Source organism: Danio aesculapii, chromosome 16 (assembly GCF_903798145.1).
Source record: "Danio aesculapii chromosome 16, fDanAes4.1, whole genome shotgun sequence".
Taxonomy (NCBI): Eukaryota; Metazoa; Chordata; class Actinopteri; order Cypriniformes; family Danionidae; genus Danio; species Danio aesculapii.
The window spans coordinates 56,033,994-56,051,493 of NC_079450.1; the positions used below are offsets into that span (position 1 = coordinate 56,033,994).

The 17,500-nt window shown below is 38.1% G+C and overlaps 1 protein-coding gene across 1 annotated transcript in view; it reads right to left on the reverse strand.

The window, feature by feature from the left end:
- Positions 1-2,900: 2,900 nt before the first annotated feature.
- The window catches only part of cers2b (ceramide synthase 2b), a 39,063-nt gene continuing 24,463 nt past the window's right edge, over positions 2,901-17,500 (reverse strand). Inside the window, exons 3-11 of the mRNA XM_056475322.1 lie at positions 16,022-16,139; positions 15,819-15,937; positions 13,265-13,322; positions 12,105-12,155; positions 10,445-10,537; positions 8,506-8,634; positions 7,366-7,472; positions 5,844-5,997; positions 2,901-3,198 (exon numbers count right to left, since the gene is read on the reverse strand). Of these exons, the coding sequence (XP_056331297.1) occupies positions 3,052-3,198; positions 5,844-5,997; positions 7,366-7,472; positions 8,506-8,634; positions 10,445-10,537; positions 12,105-12,155; positions 13,265-13,322; positions 15,819-15,937; positions 16,022-16,139 (976 nt within the window). The 3' untranslated portion in view covers positions 2,901-3,051. The remainder of the gene's footprint in view (positions 3,199-5,843; positions 5,998-7,365; positions 7,473-8,505; positions 8,635-10,444; positions 10,538-12,104; positions 12,156-13,264; positions 13,323-15,818; positions 15,938-16,021; positions 16,140-17,500) is intronic.

The window sequence follows — 17,500 nt, forward strand, 5'->3', positions numbered from 1 at the left end:
TACAACTGAGATTGATGACGAGACTTTTATCAGGTTGTGTACTATGTAAATCAATGACTTTTTTTTCCCCCAGCATGCTTCAGTATATATTCCTTTGCATTTAACAGAAGAAACTCAAATAGGTTTTAAACAAGAGGAGGACTTTCATTTAAGATTAAACCGCCCCTTTTAACCGGAAAAAACTACAATGCCATGATGCATTGCTGATGACACAATTGAATAAAACATGATAAAGTATAAAACTACTGATTTTAGTTGTTGGTTGTATCCATAGAAACAGATTCTGAATGGATAAGGAAACTTGATTACATCATTTAATCTGGGAGACAGTAAAGCATCATGGGAAATGTAGTTTTTCTGCAAAATTCCAGCATCGAACACAAGTGTTTTAAGAATAAGTTAAGTTGATGATCAGATGAGTTCAAGAAAAGCACATACAATCCATTAGTAACTTCAGAGCTCACAACAGCTTTGTCTATAAAGTTTTAATATGTATTGTTAAAAATCTATCCCCCTTTGGAGAAAATCAATGGAGTTTTTACTTCTGGAACCCGACTGTTGTGAAATCTGCAACTCAGTTTATCCATTGAGAATTTTACTGTGATTGTACCCTGGTATTTTAAGATACGCTGGTCCACTTGATATTCAAATGTACTTCTGTTTTGACTGAAATAAACTAAAATAAAAACAATTTAAAAAGAAATGAATGAAACAAGGCACAAAAAGTGTAAAGAACGGCGAAGAAAGGCACTGTTTGAAGGCACAGGTCACCTGAAATAAGTATTCAGTCATCATTTACTCTGGAAAGATCTATATTAGATGCAAAAGTGGCTTTCAAGGTCAACAATGCACAAAAATGGACCATAGATGAATGGCACTTTATGCAAAGTTATGCAACAGCTTTGAGTGAGAGTCTGAAAATCCTCCTAGCTAACCGGAAACGTTCTCTGAACATTCTGGCAATGTTCTCTCAATGTTATGCACAACCGTTCTTCTAGTAATGTTATGCTCATTTACAGTTATCTGGCCTTTCCAAAATGTTTTAGTTGGAAATGTCCTTTAGTTGTATAGTAATGTAGATAATGTTGAAATCAGCTGCTAGTTTGAGAAATGTGTTTGTTCAGAATATTCCATAGTGAAATTTACATACCGTTTCCCAAACCAACAACAGCAACATTTTTCAGGACATCAATATCAATGTTTTGAACTTAACTGGAACGTTAAAAACATCCCAATTTTTGGTAGCCGAGTTTATTCTAGAGCTGTGGCGAAAACACATTTGCGTAATCAATCCTGCATCAGTTCTGAGATTTTCAAAATGAATTGAGATTCTCTCTTGAATCGATATGAGCTTATTTTAACAGCAGATGGCGCTCTAGGATAGTTTTTCTGCTGTTAAACTAGCCTAGCCTAGAGTGCTATCTGTAGTTAAACACTAGCCTAGAGTGCCGTCTGCAGTTAAACACTAGCCTAGAGCACGCGTCTGCTTCTAAAAACTAGCCTATAGAGCAGTCGGTGTTAAAAACTAGCCTAGCCTAGAGCGCCATCTTCTGTTAAAAAGTAGACTAGAGCACCATCTGCTAGCCTAGAGAACTGTCTGCTTCTAAAAACTAGCCTAGAGCGCCGTCTGCTTTTAAACACTAGCCTAGAGCAACGTCTGATGTTAAAAACTAGCCTAGAGCGCCGTCTGTAGTTAAACACTAGCCTAGAGCACCGTTTGCTGGTAAAAACTAGCCTAGAACGCCATCTGCTGTTTAACACTAGCCTAGAGTGCCAACTGCAGGTAAACACTAGCCTAGAGCACGCGTCTGCTTCTTAAAACTAGCCTAGAGCGCCATCTTCTGTTAAAAAGTAGACTAGAGCACCATCTGCTAGCCTAGAGTGCCGTCTGCAGTTAAACACTAGCCTAGAGCACGCGTCTGCTTCTAAAAACTAGCCTAGAGCAGTCACTGTTAAAAACTAGCCTAGCCTAGAGCGCAGTCTGCCACTAAAAACTAGCCTAGAGCGCCGTCTGCCATTAAAAACTAGCCTAGAGCGCCGTCTGCTCTTAAACATTAGCCTAGAGCGACATCTACTGTTAAACATCGACTAGCCTACAGCGCCATCAGCGGTTGAACACTAGCCTAGAGCGCCGTCAGCGGTTGAACACTAGCCTAGAGCGCCATCTGCAGGTAAACACTAGCCTAGAGCGCCGTCAGCTGTTGAACAGTAGCCTAGAGCGACATCTGCTGTTAAACACTAGCCTAGAGCGCTGTCAGCTGTTGAACGCTAGCCTAGAGCACCGTCAGCTGTTGAACTCTAGCCTAGAGCGCTGTCAGCTGTTGAACACTAGCCTAGAGCACCGTCAGCTGTTGAACACTAGCCTAGAGCGCTGTCAGCTGTTGAACACTAGCCTAGAGCGCTGTCAGCTGTTGAACACTAGCCTAGAGCGCCGTCTGCTGGCAAAAAGACACTCAGAATTGACTCAAGAGAGAATAGTGACTCCTTTCGAATATCAGATTGTGAAGATGCAGAGCTGGTTTTCCGCAACTGCTCTAGTTTGTTCTGTGGGCTGGAGTGGTTTCGTTCATCTGTAAATCACTGTAGTGACGTCACAGGTGTGTAGACGCTGCTGCTGATTTCAGGTGATCTGCTCCTGAGAGTGTACGTCAGTAGAGGCCGCGATTCTCCAGCAGACAGAGGAGATCCTGTGTGTGTGTGTGTGTGTGTGTGTGTGTGTGTGTGTGTATGTATGTATGCGTGTGTGTGTATGTATGTGTTTGCGTGTTTATGTGGTGGGTATGCATGTATGTGCATGTATGTATGTATGTAAGTGTGTATGTATGCATGCATGTATGCATATATATGTGTGTGTGTGTGTGCATATAAAGTGCGTGTATGCATATATGTGTGTATGCATGTTTGTATGCATGTATGTATGTGTGTGTGTGTGTGTAAATGTGTGTGTAGTGTACACAGCACCTCTCTACTCATGAACTGTGATCAGCTCTCAGTGTTCTGCCTCAGGAGATGACGGATCTCAGTGACTGTGAGTGTGTTTCTCTCAGGACGTCACTCTGTTTTCGAGTGGTTGTTGTTGTATGCGGCGTGGCCGTTCTGAGCTGGTCCGTTCTTCTTTATCTCTCCGTTCTTCATCTCTTCTTCCTCCTCAGACTCGTCCGTCTCATCTCGATCTGATCGCTCGTCCTCCACCGAAGACTATTGAGATGAAACAAAGATACACTGCTAAAAAATGTGTTTCTTGCTTAGAGTTTTGCCTTTGTTTCTAGCCTAAATATGTACAAATTCTTAAATAAAGAAGGAAATAATAAGCAAATAGTCAAAAAGTAATGATTCTAGTGGATCAATCAAAAGCAAAATTGTTAAAGGAGAGAATAATAAGCAAATAAAAGAAACAATCAGTTAAAAGAAAGTGGAGGGTGGCACGGTGGCTCAGTGGTTAGCACTATTGCCTCACAGCAAGAAGGTCGCTGGTTCGAGTTCCAGCCGGATCAGTTGACATTTCTGTGTGGAGTTTGCATGTTCTCCCCATGTTGGCGTGGGTTTCCTCCGGGTGCTCTGGTTTCGCCCACAGTCCAAACACATGCGCTATAGAGGAACTGATGAACTAAATTGGCTGTAGTGTGCGTGTGTGTGTGTGAATGAGTGTTTATGGGTGTTTCCCAATATTGGGTTGCAGCTGGAAGGACTTCCACTGCGTAAAACATATGCTGAAAAAGTTGGCGGTTCATTCCGCTGTGGTGATCACTGATGAATAAAGGGAATAAGCTGAAGACAAATGAATAAGCGATTTCCATAGTATTTCATTGTTCCTACTATGGATATTACTTAATCTCACCGCACATGTATATAATGTACATTGTACACGTGTACAGGCTTAAAATAAATGCTTTAAAGAAAAAGACTAAACACTGAAAAGGTTTCCTAAATGTAGGGACAAATGAAATTAATATATGGAGCGTGTAACACGAAACCATTCAGGATTCACCTTTTCCAACTTCAAATTCCAGCATTTTTCAAGCACTTTTCCAGCATCTAAATACCACGGTTTATTACGTTTATATATGCTGTATGTACTTTTTCACATTTAAATCCCATGTGCCATTTTAAAAACACAATATGACATTTCTACTTAAATTGTTGAATACTTTAGAATACTTTAAATTGTTGAATACTTTTTCACCCAAAAGCGACGCAGTGGCGCAGTAGGTAGTGCTGTCGCCTCACAGCAAGAAGGTTGCTGATTCGAGCCTCGGCTGGGTCAGTTAACGTTTCTGTGTGGAGTTTGCATGTTCTCCCTGTGTTGGCGTGGGTTTCCTCCGAGTGCTCCGGTTTCCCCCACAGTCCAAACACATGTGGTACAGGTGAATTGGGTAGGCTAAATTGTCCATAGTGTATGTGTGTGAATAAGTGTGTATGGATGTTTCCCAGTGATGGGTTGCAGCTGGAAGAGTATCCGCTGCATAAAACAAATGCTGGATAAGTTGGCGGTTCATTCCGCTGTGGCGACCCCGGATTAATAAAGGGACTAAGCCGAAAAGAAAATGAATGAATGAGTTCACCCAAAAATGATTAAAAAATAAATAAGAAGTTGAGTTATTGGATGAAGTATGTTTTTAAGTTTGGTCTCTACCTAAAGTTGATATCTCAAGAAATAAGCTTACAGTCAGATTTAGTTTGGGTGTAGTATCAAACGTTCATGATATTTCATGTGCATTGCTATTTATTTTTTTTACAGTCATTGGATTGACGTTTCAGGTGCAAAGATGCATTCTGGGTGAATGTCTCCTAAATACGTATGAAGCTAATAATATGCCAAAACAATCTGAATTTAATTATTTAATTTGAATTCTTAAAATCTTAAAACTGTATTTTTACATACCCGATATCTGCAGTCTTTAAATTCAGAAGTTTGAAAATGTCTATAAAAATCTGACTCAAAAATAAGTTGTTCAATCAGATGTTCAATAATCAAGTTAAGAAATTCAAAATCAAAACATTTTAATAGCATATAATCAGTTTTATTAACTTCAGTTTAACACAATTCAAATTCAGATTGTTTTGGCACATCATTAGCTCCATAAATATGTGCATGTGGTGAACATTTTGCAATAAAACTGGTAAAACACAACGACAATTTACACACTCGCACGTATGCTCCCAAATATACTTTGACGTCACATAGATAAAATTGTGCGCATATGCAACCAAAACGGTCACAATTTCGAGCCCTGTAATTTCAAATTCAAGCAGGTTCAAGCACTTTGTCCAAAATCCAAGCATTTTTCTAACCTTGAAAACACTGTATTAAAAATCGAGCAGTTTCCAGGATTTCCAGCACCCGTAAGAACCCTGATCATTATTTTTGACCATTACATGTCCTTATATAAATGATTGCAAACATTTTTTGAATATTTTGTGGTCCAAATAAGAAAGAAGAGATAAAAGCATTAAAACAAGACCAGGGAAGTTTCATATGTGGATCAACTATCATGTTAAAGGGCCAGTTCACCCCAAAAATGAAAATAAATAAATAAATAAATAAATAAATAAATAAATAAATAAATAATAATAAAAAAATCTATTTATTAAATATCTTTCTTCTGTTGAACACAAAACTGAAGACAAAAACTATGTAAGAAAGTATTTTTGTTGTTGTTGTTGTTGTTGTTCCTGCTATGGATGTCAAGAGCTGCTTTTATCCAGCATTCTTCAGAATTCAACAGAAGAAAGAAACTGATTTGGAAAAAGTGGACGATGAGGAAATTAGCTGCATGTTTGTTAAAGCATTAACAAATGTAAACTATCAGGAGTTTACGGTAAGGTGTGTAGAAGAGACTTACATTGCTGCTGAGGAAGCGGAAGGCCAGGCGGATGATCAGTGCAGCCCAGAACATGTGCAGACACAGCAGAACCATCAGGAGACCGTTAAAGAAGTAATATCCGAAGAACGGAGGGTACAGCGTCACGGGATACACCCATGTACAGTACATGATCCTGAGAAACACACAAACACACCAGTTGCATCAGCACAATAACACCAGGGGCCTGTACTGTGAAGCCGGATTGAGTTTCAGTTCAGTTTGCCACAAACCCTGGCTTTAAGGTTCCATGAAGTTGGCTCAGGTTAATCGTTCTTTGCCACTAACCTGCTTCGGGGCAGGTTATGTTCAGTTTATGTTCAAGTTATCTTTGAGTTATGTTCTGGTTAACTTCAGGTAATGCTTTGTTTATATTCTTGATATATTCAGGTTATGTTCTGGTAGTGTTCTGGTTATATTCAGGTTATGTTCAGGTTATATTCAGGTAAACTATAGGTTGTGTTCTGGTTATATACAGGTTATCTTTAGGTTATGTTCTGGTTATGGTCTGGTCATTTTCTGGTTATATTCCAGTTATGTTTAGGTTGTGTTCAGGTTATATTCCTGCTATATTCAGGTTATGTTCAGGTTATATTCTGGTTATATTCAGGCTTGTTCTGATAATATTCAAGTTACTGTCAGGCTATGTTCTGGTAGTGTTCTGGTTATATGCAGGTTCTCTTTGGGTTGTGTTCTGGTTATATACAGGATATATTCAGGTTATGTTCAAGTTATCTTTAGGTTGTGTTCTGATTGTATACAGGTTATCTTTAGGTTCTGTTCTGGCTATGGTCTAGTTATATTACAGTTATGTATAGGTTGTGTTCATGTTGTGTTCTAGTTATCTTCTGGTTATATCCCTGCTACATTTAGGTTATGTTCTGGTTATATTCAGGCTTTTTCTGGTAATATTCAAGTTATTGTCAGGCTATGTTCTGGTAGTGTTCTGGTTATATTCAGGTTATGTTTTAGTCATATTCTGGTTATGTTCAGGTTATGTTCTAGTTATATTCAGTTTATCTTTTGGTTGTGTTCTGGTTATATACCAGTTATACTCGGGTTATATTAAGGTTTTGCTTTGGTTATATTCTGGTTATGTTCAGGTTGTGTTTAGGTTATCTTCATGCTATATTCAGGTTATGTTCTAGTTATCTACAGGTTGTGTTCTGGTTATTTTCAGGTTATATTCAGATTATGTTCTGGTTATATTCTGGTTATCTGCAGGCTTTAGCTTATGTTCAGTTTATCAGCACTACTACAAAAATGTCAGCCATTTCCTTGATGTATCGCAGATAAACGTGCATCACAAAATGTTTCCAAACAGATACATATCCATGCAATACAAATATACAAAAGTATTAAATCGAAAACCTAGATATTTATTGATGTATGCAAAAATACAATCTTGCATACATTCACAACGTAATCAAGATCAAATCTGGTACAGTATGTTTCATTACAGTTTAATGTGAGGAGAGAAACAGATGATGTGATTGTGATGTACCGGAAAGGGAAGATGATGAGGCGTGTGACGATGAAAATGGCAGCAAACAGGATGAAGATGTAGTCGCATGCGTTCTTCCATCGGGCGTAGTTAAACATCTTAGCAGACTGAGAGAGAGGGAAAGAGAGAGAGATGACATGAGGGAAGAAACTGATGTGTTCAGATACATGAGAGAGAGACGGAAGTTGTTTATCAAGCTGCTGAATATTCGAGTGCTGGGTTGTTTACTAATTCTTGTGGATTTCTGAAGTGTGCATTTGTGTCGTCTTCCACCTATCCGTTTCAGTGCAGAAGCTGTCATAGCCATAAAATAAATCATTTTAAATACTGGAAATTAAATTAAAGAAAATAAAAAAGAAATAACAGCACACGGTCTAAAAGGGTTGTCTTTAGTCTCTTAATGAGTTTTGGGTGCGTTTGGGCTGTAACGTGCATTAAACCAATCAGAGCTTCACCTTTCATTGCCTTTAAGAGCGAGTTGTGGTCACGCCATGGCGGGTTTGCTACTTACATGCCAGACTTTAAGCAAAAAAACTGACCACTTCACTTACGCGGAAACCGATCTGCTGGTACGCAAGGTTAAAAGCGATCCAGATTCACAAAATCCCACTGAAGTGAAGAAGGCAGGAGGAGATTGCGGCTTTTATATTCATATTTAAAGATATTTGTGTGCTGCTGTGCATCCCTGTGTGTGTAATAAGCAACATGTATGCACGTTTTGGACTGCTGTATCAATAACTTACTTACTCACAGGGCTGTTTATATCGAAGTTGATATTTAGCCTATGGGATCAAATTCCCGCCTAAAGTTTTGCGGTCGCAGATAGAAAAATAATGCGCGTAAATCAAAATACTGACATCGCGTGAAAAATTATAATGAGATCACTAGTTGAGATTGAGTTGCTCCTCTAGCCAATCAGGCAAAAGGGGAGTTGACGCCACTCCAACGCAACTCGTGGCTGCTCAGTGTGACAGGCGGGGATGTGTTTGTTTAAAAGAGTTTCAGATAATACCGACACCTGTCAGTGATCGCAGGGGATTCATATGAATATTATAAATACTGTAACTTCATACACCTGTCTGTGATTTAGCGGATCTGTGTGTATTGTGTGTGTTGTGAAAATGTGTGTGTTGTTCTGACCTCCAGCAGATAGTCGGCGGAGTCGTGCATGAACATGATGAGCGTTCCGGCTCGGATGTAGTTCACACACCAGGAGAAGCTGATCAGCAGTATCGTGGCCACGTGATGGATGATCTGCTCTTTAAAGTCCTGCAGGAGAACGCGAGATGACACTGAAGTTATTATACCAATACCAGATCCTCACACCATACATCTCAACATGATCTGATCCATTGTATAAGGTTCAGAATCAGAATGTGTGCACACACAGAGGGAATTATTTGTGCTTTTTTTTCAGGAGCTTAGGGTACACAAAGAATAACATTTAAATAAGTGGAATATAAAGTAAACAATAAAATTTCATATGTTATATATATATATATATATATATACTGTATATATATGTGCATCTAGACAGTTGAGCCATTGTTGCACTAGTTCAGTTTACACATATACACTAAATAACACTAGTGTCCTCAATACCAGGGGTCTCATTTACAAAATTTGCGGTGAAACCTTCCTAAAAGTGAACGTATGACAGAATAAAATTACATTTTAATCATTACATATTATAATTTAAAGTGCTTTAATGAAGTCAATATTCAAGTTAAATATGATTATTTGCAGATGTACACATTCTCCTATCAAGTTAGATTTTTTTAGATCACAACATTTGCGTTTCATTTATTCATGTCTTCATTAATTCGTTTGTTCATTTGTTCTTTTATTTGCTCATTCATCCACCCATTCATTCATTCATCCATCTGTTCATTTGTTCATTCATTCACTTATCCATCCATCAATCCATCAATTCATTTATTCTTTCATTCAATTGTTTGTTCATTCATTCATTTGTTCGTTCATTCATCCGTTCATTTATTTATTTTTTCACTCATTCATCATCCCATTCATCCATCTATTCAATTGTTCGTTCATTCATTCACCTATCCATCCATTGATTTGTTTGTTCATTCATTCATTAATTCGTTAGTTCGTTCGTTCATTCTTTCGTTGGTTCGTTTGCTCATTCATTTGTTCGTTCATTCATTTGTTCTTTCATTTCTTAATTTATTCACTCATTTATCCATATATTAATTCATTCTTTCATTCCCTCACTCATTCAACCTTTCATTCACTCATCCATCCATCCATCCATTCGTTCATTCATTCATTCACTCAACTCTTAGATCCATTCATTCACTCACTCATCCATCCATCTGTTCATTCATTCACTCATCTATCCATTCAATCATCCATATATCCATCCATCATCTGTTCATTCATTCATTTGTTCATTCACTCACTCATTCATCCATTCATTCACCCATCCATCCATCCATTCACTCATTCATTTATTCACTCATCCATCCATCAGTTCATTCATTTATTTGTTCATTCACTCACTCATTTATCCATTTATTCACTCATCCATCCCTCCATCTGTTAATTCATTCACTCATCCATTCGTTCATTTATTCACTCATTCCTCCATCCATTCGTTCATTTATTCACTCATTCATCCATCCAACCATCTATTTCTTTATTCATTCACTCATCCCTCCATCCATTAATTCATCTATCCATCCATTCATTCACTCATCCATCCATCCATCCGCTCATTCATTCATCTATCCATCCATTTATTCGTTCATTCATTCACTCATCCATCCAACATCAAGAAAAAATTTTATTTAATAAAATGTTTACTATAATTTTCAGCTTGTTCAATAAATAAATAAGTGAATAAATTAGTGAATTCCTGCCTTAATTAAAATATGTATTGCGGTCGACCATAATTTCCCTATTCCTGAAGGTAAATGGGAACATTGGGAACATCTGCTGCTTTGAATACAGCGCTGCTCAAAATATAAGGGCTGACAACAATAAGCCGTTTGAATGAAACGATTCATTGAGATGCAAAAATGAGGTCTGTGCTGTGATTGGCTGATGATGGACTTACCTTGCGCTTGACGTCCGACGCCACGCTGAACAGGAGAGAGGTGTAAAAGGCCAGTTCCAGCATGTAGTACCAGTACTGAGACGGTAGGAGTGTCTGAACGAGGAAAAAGAAAATAAAACAATCCCACATCAGCTGTTCAGTGACATGAGCTATAGGAATAATGTAGAAATAAACCTAAATCACTTCATCTCAACGTAAAGTAGAAGTAGGCAAAATCTTCACAGAGGGATTTATTTGATGTCTACATTATCATTTATTATGCACACTATAAAATCAAATAGCTTTCCTGACTCTCATGTCCACTCACCGGCCACTTTATTAGGTACACCTTACTAGTACTGGATCGGACCCCCTTTTGCCCTCAGAACTGCCTTAATCCTTCATAGCATAGATTCAACAAGCTACTGGAAATATTCCTCAGAGATTTTGCTCCATATTGACATGATAGCATCACACAGTTGCTGCAGATTTGTCGGCTGCACATCCATGATGCCAATCTCCCGTTCCACCACATCCCAAAGGTACTCTATTGGATTGAGCTCTGGTGACTGTGGAGGCCATTTGAGTACAGTGAACTTATTGTCATGTTCAAGAAACCAGTCTGAGATGATTGGTGCTTTATGACATGGTGCGTTATCCTGCTGGAAGTAGCCATCAGAAGATGGAGACACTGTGCTCATAAAGGGATGGACATGGTCAGCAACAATACTCAGGTAGGCTGTGGCGTTGACACCATGCTCAATTGGTACTAATAAACCCAAAGTGTGCCAAGAAAATCTCCCCCACACCATTACACCACCACCACCAGCCTGACCCGCTGATACAAGGCAGGATGGATCCATGCTTTCATGTTGTTGAGGCCAAATTCTGAGCCGAGCATCTGAATGTGGCAGCAGAAATGGAGACTCATCAGACCAGGCAACGTTTCTCCAATCTTCTATTGTCCAGTTTTGGTGAGCCTGTGTGAATTGTAGCCTCAGTTTCCTGTTCTTAGCTGACAGGAGCGGCACCCGGTGTGGTCTTCTGCTGCTGTAGCCCATCCGCCTCAAGGTTGGACGTGTTGTGTGTTCAGAGATGCTCTTCTGCAAACCTCGGTTGTAACGAGTGCTTATTTGAGTTACTGTTGCCTTTCTATCAGCTGGAACCAGTCTGGCCATTCTCCTCTGACCTCTGGCATCAACAAGGCATTTGAGCCCACAGAACTGCCGCTCACTGGATATTTCCTCTGTCGGACCATTCTCTGTAAACCCTAGAGATGGTTGTGTGTGAAAATCCCAGTAGATCAGCAGTTTCTGAAATACTCAGAGCAGCCCGTCTGGCACCAACAACCACGTTCAAAGTCTCTTAAATCCCCTTTCTTCCTTATTCTGATGCTCAATTTGAACTGCAGCAGATCGTCTTGACCATGTCTACATGCCTAAATGCAGTGAGTTGCTGCCATGTGATTGACTGATAAGAAATGTGCGTAAACGAGCAGTTGGACAGGTGTACCTAATAAAGTGGCCGGTGAGTACATATTCTCATACTCATATTCTCATATTCGGTGTTTTTGCAGTTTCACAAAACTGTAGGCTGAAGCATATATTTAAAATGAGCCTAAGTTGGCATCTACAGTACATACAGCATCTACATGATGTTTATTAAAGCAGATGTAACTCACCAGAGTGGGAAACCCTTTCCACATCTCTTCTAAATCATATAACCAGGGTTTCTAAAAACACAGATGGATTTGATATGTTATATAATAAATCATCACAGAAAAAACATTAACATGAAAAAAAAAAACTAGGGCTGCTCAATAAATCAAATAAGCATCGTTATCGCCATAATACAGTGTGTATAAAGGAATCACAGCGTGAAATTCAATACCTTTTAAGACCTTTTTTAAGACATTTTAAGACCTCATCATCTCCACTTGAGCTTGCAACCAGTAACATTGGCGACATTTTACTCAATCCTAAACTAAAATATTCATATACTGCAATAGAAATGCTAATCCAGCAGGTGGGGTTGCTGCTGGATACAGCTGCGGCCGGAAGTTAAGGAGAAATATTTATATTATTAATTAAATTATGCATTAAATTGTATTTTATTATCATCTACCCCTACCCAAACCCTTACAGTAATGTAAAAATATTAATTAATATTGTTTAGTGTCACAAAAAGTATGCTATATTGATGCGAGTATCCACAGCTGTATCCCTTCTAGACTTTACCAGCAGGGGGCGCCTATAGAACAGCAGGGATATTGGTGTTGCCATGGTTACTGCAGTAAACCAAGCCGCATAATGTCAAATCTAGCTACTATACAGCATCTCAATATTTAGCAATTAGCATACAACTATACATTGTACAATCAAAAATGATACCTTGTAAAATAGCCTTTTCTATACTTTTAAGGGCCTTAAACTTCTCTAAATTGATTTAATAGTGTTTAATACTTTTTAAGACCCCGCAGACACCCTGTAATAGTATATGCAATAGCCATATTGCAGGTAAGCGCAATTAATTAAATTAGTTTTATGTGCCAAGCATTGTGTGCTGCATTCATAGCTTCTTTATCCAAATCTGACCAATCAGATGAGGCCTTTACTATCTTTATCCCCGCCCCTCTGTTAGATTGAACTTAGAGCTGAAAATAAACACTAATGCTGGGAGACGAGAGAGGAAAATGACGATAATAACAGAATTTGTACTAGATGATAATAATAGCCCTTTGCAAGTTACATCATAAGAAATATCAGTCTCCCAGTATCATTAAAACTGTATCATTATCAGTATCAGTATCATTAAAACTGTCTGAAACTGGAATTGACTTACATCTATTAATGCAGCAAGACCACCAATGAAGGCCAGAAGATAAAAGGCGAATCTCCAGCTATAAAAGAACAAAGGGGTCAGTTAAAGTTGATGTACAAAGTCCAGCAGAGTCCACTAAAGGAGGTCGAAGCTTCTTATTTATGGCTCCTAAACTCTGGAATAGCTTTGCTGATGATGTCAGACACACTCTCTCGGTTCAAAACAAGATTAAAGACCTATCTTCTTGGTGAAGCATACACACATTGCATCTCATAACTGTAGGATGAGTGATGCAGGTGAGTGGGCTTGACAAACCACCCGATTTTGATTGAAATTCAATAATGTACACCTTTTGTAAAATATTGATTTTTACACAGACTGTAAAGCTATGAAGTAGCCACAGAGTGAGAAAAAAATGATGCATTGAACATTGTGATGATCATTATAATTGTGATAATCGTTAATAGTGTCATAATTGTTGAATGATGAGCACCCTGAATGTAAACAAATTGAATCAAGAGGTAAAAGGCATGATAAAACCTCAACTGGTTCATTTGAGTGCAATAGAGTTCAATGCATTAGGCTTTAGGATCCTCCAGGACCTGATTGAAAACCACTCCACATGCAATAGCTTTTAAACTTTTACTAAGCAAATTAATAATAGAATAAGTGCCGAACCCCAGTGGGATCCATTCAGATGAAGAGTGAGGATTGCCTTCAGCTTTAAAGGCACAGTTCACTCAAATATTACAATTACAGCATTATTTACTCTCCCTTATGTGGGTTTAACCCTTTAATAAGTATCTTTTTTTTTAGTTGAACACACAAGATGAAATTTTAAGGGAAGTTTCACAAACTAATCTCGAGAGGAGCATGTGATTTGATTGACTGCAGCTGGTCACCCATCTACAATCATTAGATAGCCAATCAGATAAATGCAAACTCACTATAAGTAGCCTAGCTAGAACTACTCCCAACTATCTCCGAGCTCAGAGTTCTCTCTCGGGACAGCATGCCAAACCTGCTAACATTTGTCAAACAATATCTAAGTGTGAACACTTGAAACAATGCTGGCACCAACTGACTTCTATAGTAGAAAAAAAATTACCATGGAGATCAATGGGTGCCGGCATTCTTCAAAATATCTTCTCTTGTATTCAACAGAAGAAATGCCGGTTGCTGGCACCAATTGACTTCCATAGTAATTTCTTTCTCTATGCAGGTCAATGGGTGCCAGCATTCTGCAAAATATTTTCTTTTTTGTGTTCAACTGAAGAAATGCACCAATTCACTTCCATAGTAGAAGAAAAATACTATGGAAGTCAATGGGTGCCAACATTCTTAAAAACATCTTGTGTTCAACAGAAGAAATTCTGGTTGCTGGCACCCATTAACTTCCATAGAAAAAAAATACAATGGAAGTCAATGGGTGCCAGTATTTAAAAAAAATATCTTCTTTTGTGTTCAACAGAAGAAACGCTGGTTGCTGGCACTAATTGACTTCCATAGTTGAAAAAAATACTATGAAATTCGATAGGTTCCAGCATTCTTCAAAATATCATCTTGTGTTCAACAGAAGAAACGCTAGTTGCTCGCACCAGTGAACTTCCATAGTAATTTTTCTCTGTGCAAGTTGATGTGTGCCAACATTCTTCAAAACATCTTTTTTTGTGTGTTCAACAGCACCAATTCACTTCCATACTAAAGAAAAACACTATGGAAGTCAATGGGTGCCAGCATTTTTCTAAATATCTTCTTTTGTGTTCAACAGAAGAAACGCTGGTTGCTGGCACCAATTGACTTCCATAGCAGAAAAAAATTACTGATGAAGTCAATGGGTACCAGCATTCTTCAAAATATCTTCTTTTGTGTTCAACAAAATAAATGCTGGTTGCTGACACTAATTGACTTCCATAGTAGAAAAAAATATTATGAAAGTCAATAGGTGCCAGCATTCTTCGAAATATCATCTTGTGTTCAACAGAAGAAACGCTAGGTGCTCGCACCAGTGAACTTCCATAGTAATTCTTCTCTGTGCAAGTCGATGTGTGCCAGCATTCTTCAAAACATCTTTTTTTGTGTGTTCAACAGAAGAAATGCACCAATTCACTTCCATACTAAAGAAAAATACTATGGAAGTCAATGGGTGCCAGCATTTTTCTAAATATCTTCTTTTGTGTTCAACAGAAGAAGCGCTAGTTGCTGGCACCAATTGACTTCCATAGTAGAAAAAAAATTACTGATTAAGTCAATGGGTACCAGCATTCTTCAAAATATCTTCTTTTGTGTGTTCAACAGAAGAAATGCACCAATTCACTTCCATAGTAGAAGAAAAATACTATGGAAGTCAATGGGTGCCAGCATTTTTCTAAATATCTTCTTCTGTGTTCAACAGAAAAAAACGCTGGTTGCTGGCACCAATTGACTTCCATAGTAGAAAAAAATACTACTGTACGTTAATGGGTGTCATCATTCTTCAAATTATTCTCTCTTGTGTTCAACAGAGGAAATAACCTCAAATAGGTTGTAAAGAGGGAATAAATGATGGCAGAATGTGTATTTTTGCATGACAGACCTGGCCTCGCAGAACTTCTTCAGCAGGTTTGGTCTGTCGTGATTTCTGCGGCGTCTGAACCAGCGCTGGACCTGCCGCTCTGTCCATCCCGTCTGCTTGCACAGCTTCTCCACTGAACTCTGAAAGAGCAAAATAACAGAACAGCTGATGTATAAGCGTGGGCTTTTTCCACATTGATGTGCATCAGCAGCGTTCGTTCGCACCTGTGTGGGGATTTTGCTTGTGTTGCTATAGTAGGACTCCAGTGCTGGATTGTGCACAACTCTCCGTCTCACCGTTTCCTTCAGGCCCAGCAGAGAGGCCAGCGGTGTAGCAACATATCTGAGCAAACAAGCAGATTTCACAAGCATTTAATGTTGTAGAAATAATTGTGATAGATATTAATGAGCAACAGTAATTTATTCATTTGCAAAGAGGATAGTCACAAACCATGCATTACTTTGCTACAGCAATCCACATTCATTTTTTAGATACTTTAGGGGCTAAATTCTAACTAAACACCACCAAACTTCACTTACTACTTTGGAATAATGTATCTACTTTATAAATATTGTCAAAAGTAATATTATTACTTATTTTACTAAATAATACCATGTGTATTACCATTATTTATGAGCTTTAACAGATTCAAATATGATTTATGACGTGGGTGGGTGTGTGTGAGTATGTGGGAGTTTGTGGCAAATCTCTCTTTCATAACTTAACACTTTGGAGTGGTGCAGAGGAAAAGAAAAGATAGTGGGAAAAATAAATCTTTATTTTATATATAAATATGCTTATATGTGCTGGCACCAATTGACTTCCATAGTAATTTCTTTTCTATGCAGGTCAATGGGTGCCAGCATTCTGCAAAATATATTCTTTTGTGTTCAAAAGATTAAATGCTGATTGCTGGCACCAACTGACTTCCATAGCTTAAACTACTTACTGTTGAAGTCAATGGGTGCAAGCATTCTTCAAAATATCTTTTTTTGTGTGTTCAACAGACAAAATGCACCATCTGACTTCCATAGTAGAAAAAAAATTACTATGGAAGTTGATGGGTGCCAGCATTCTTCAAAATATCTTCTTTTGTGTTCAACAGAAGAAATGCTGGTTGCTGGCACCAATTGACTTCCATAGTTATTTCTTTTCTATGCAGGTCAATGGTGCATTCTGCACAATATCTTATTTTGTGTTCAACAAAAGAAATGCACCAATTGTCTTCCATAATAGGAAAAATACTATGGAAGTCTACAGGTGCCAGCATTTTTCAAAATATATTCTTTTGTGTTCAAAAGATTAAATTCTGGATGCTGGCACCAACTGACTTCCATAGCACAAACTTCATACTGTTGAAGTCAATGGGTGCCAGTATTCTTCAAAATATTTTTTTGTGTTCAACAGAAGAAACGCTGGTTGCTGACACTAACTGACTTCCATATGGAAGTTAATGGGTAACAGCATTCTTTAAAATATCTTCTTTTGTGTTCAACGGGGAAGATGGAAAAATAAATCTTTATTTTATATATATATATATATATATATATATATATATATATATATATATATATATATATATATATATATATATATATAAAATCACTGGGAAACACCCATCCACACTCATTTACACACATAGACTACAATTTATCTTACCCAATTCCCCTATAGCGCATGTGTTTGGACAGTGGGGCAAACTC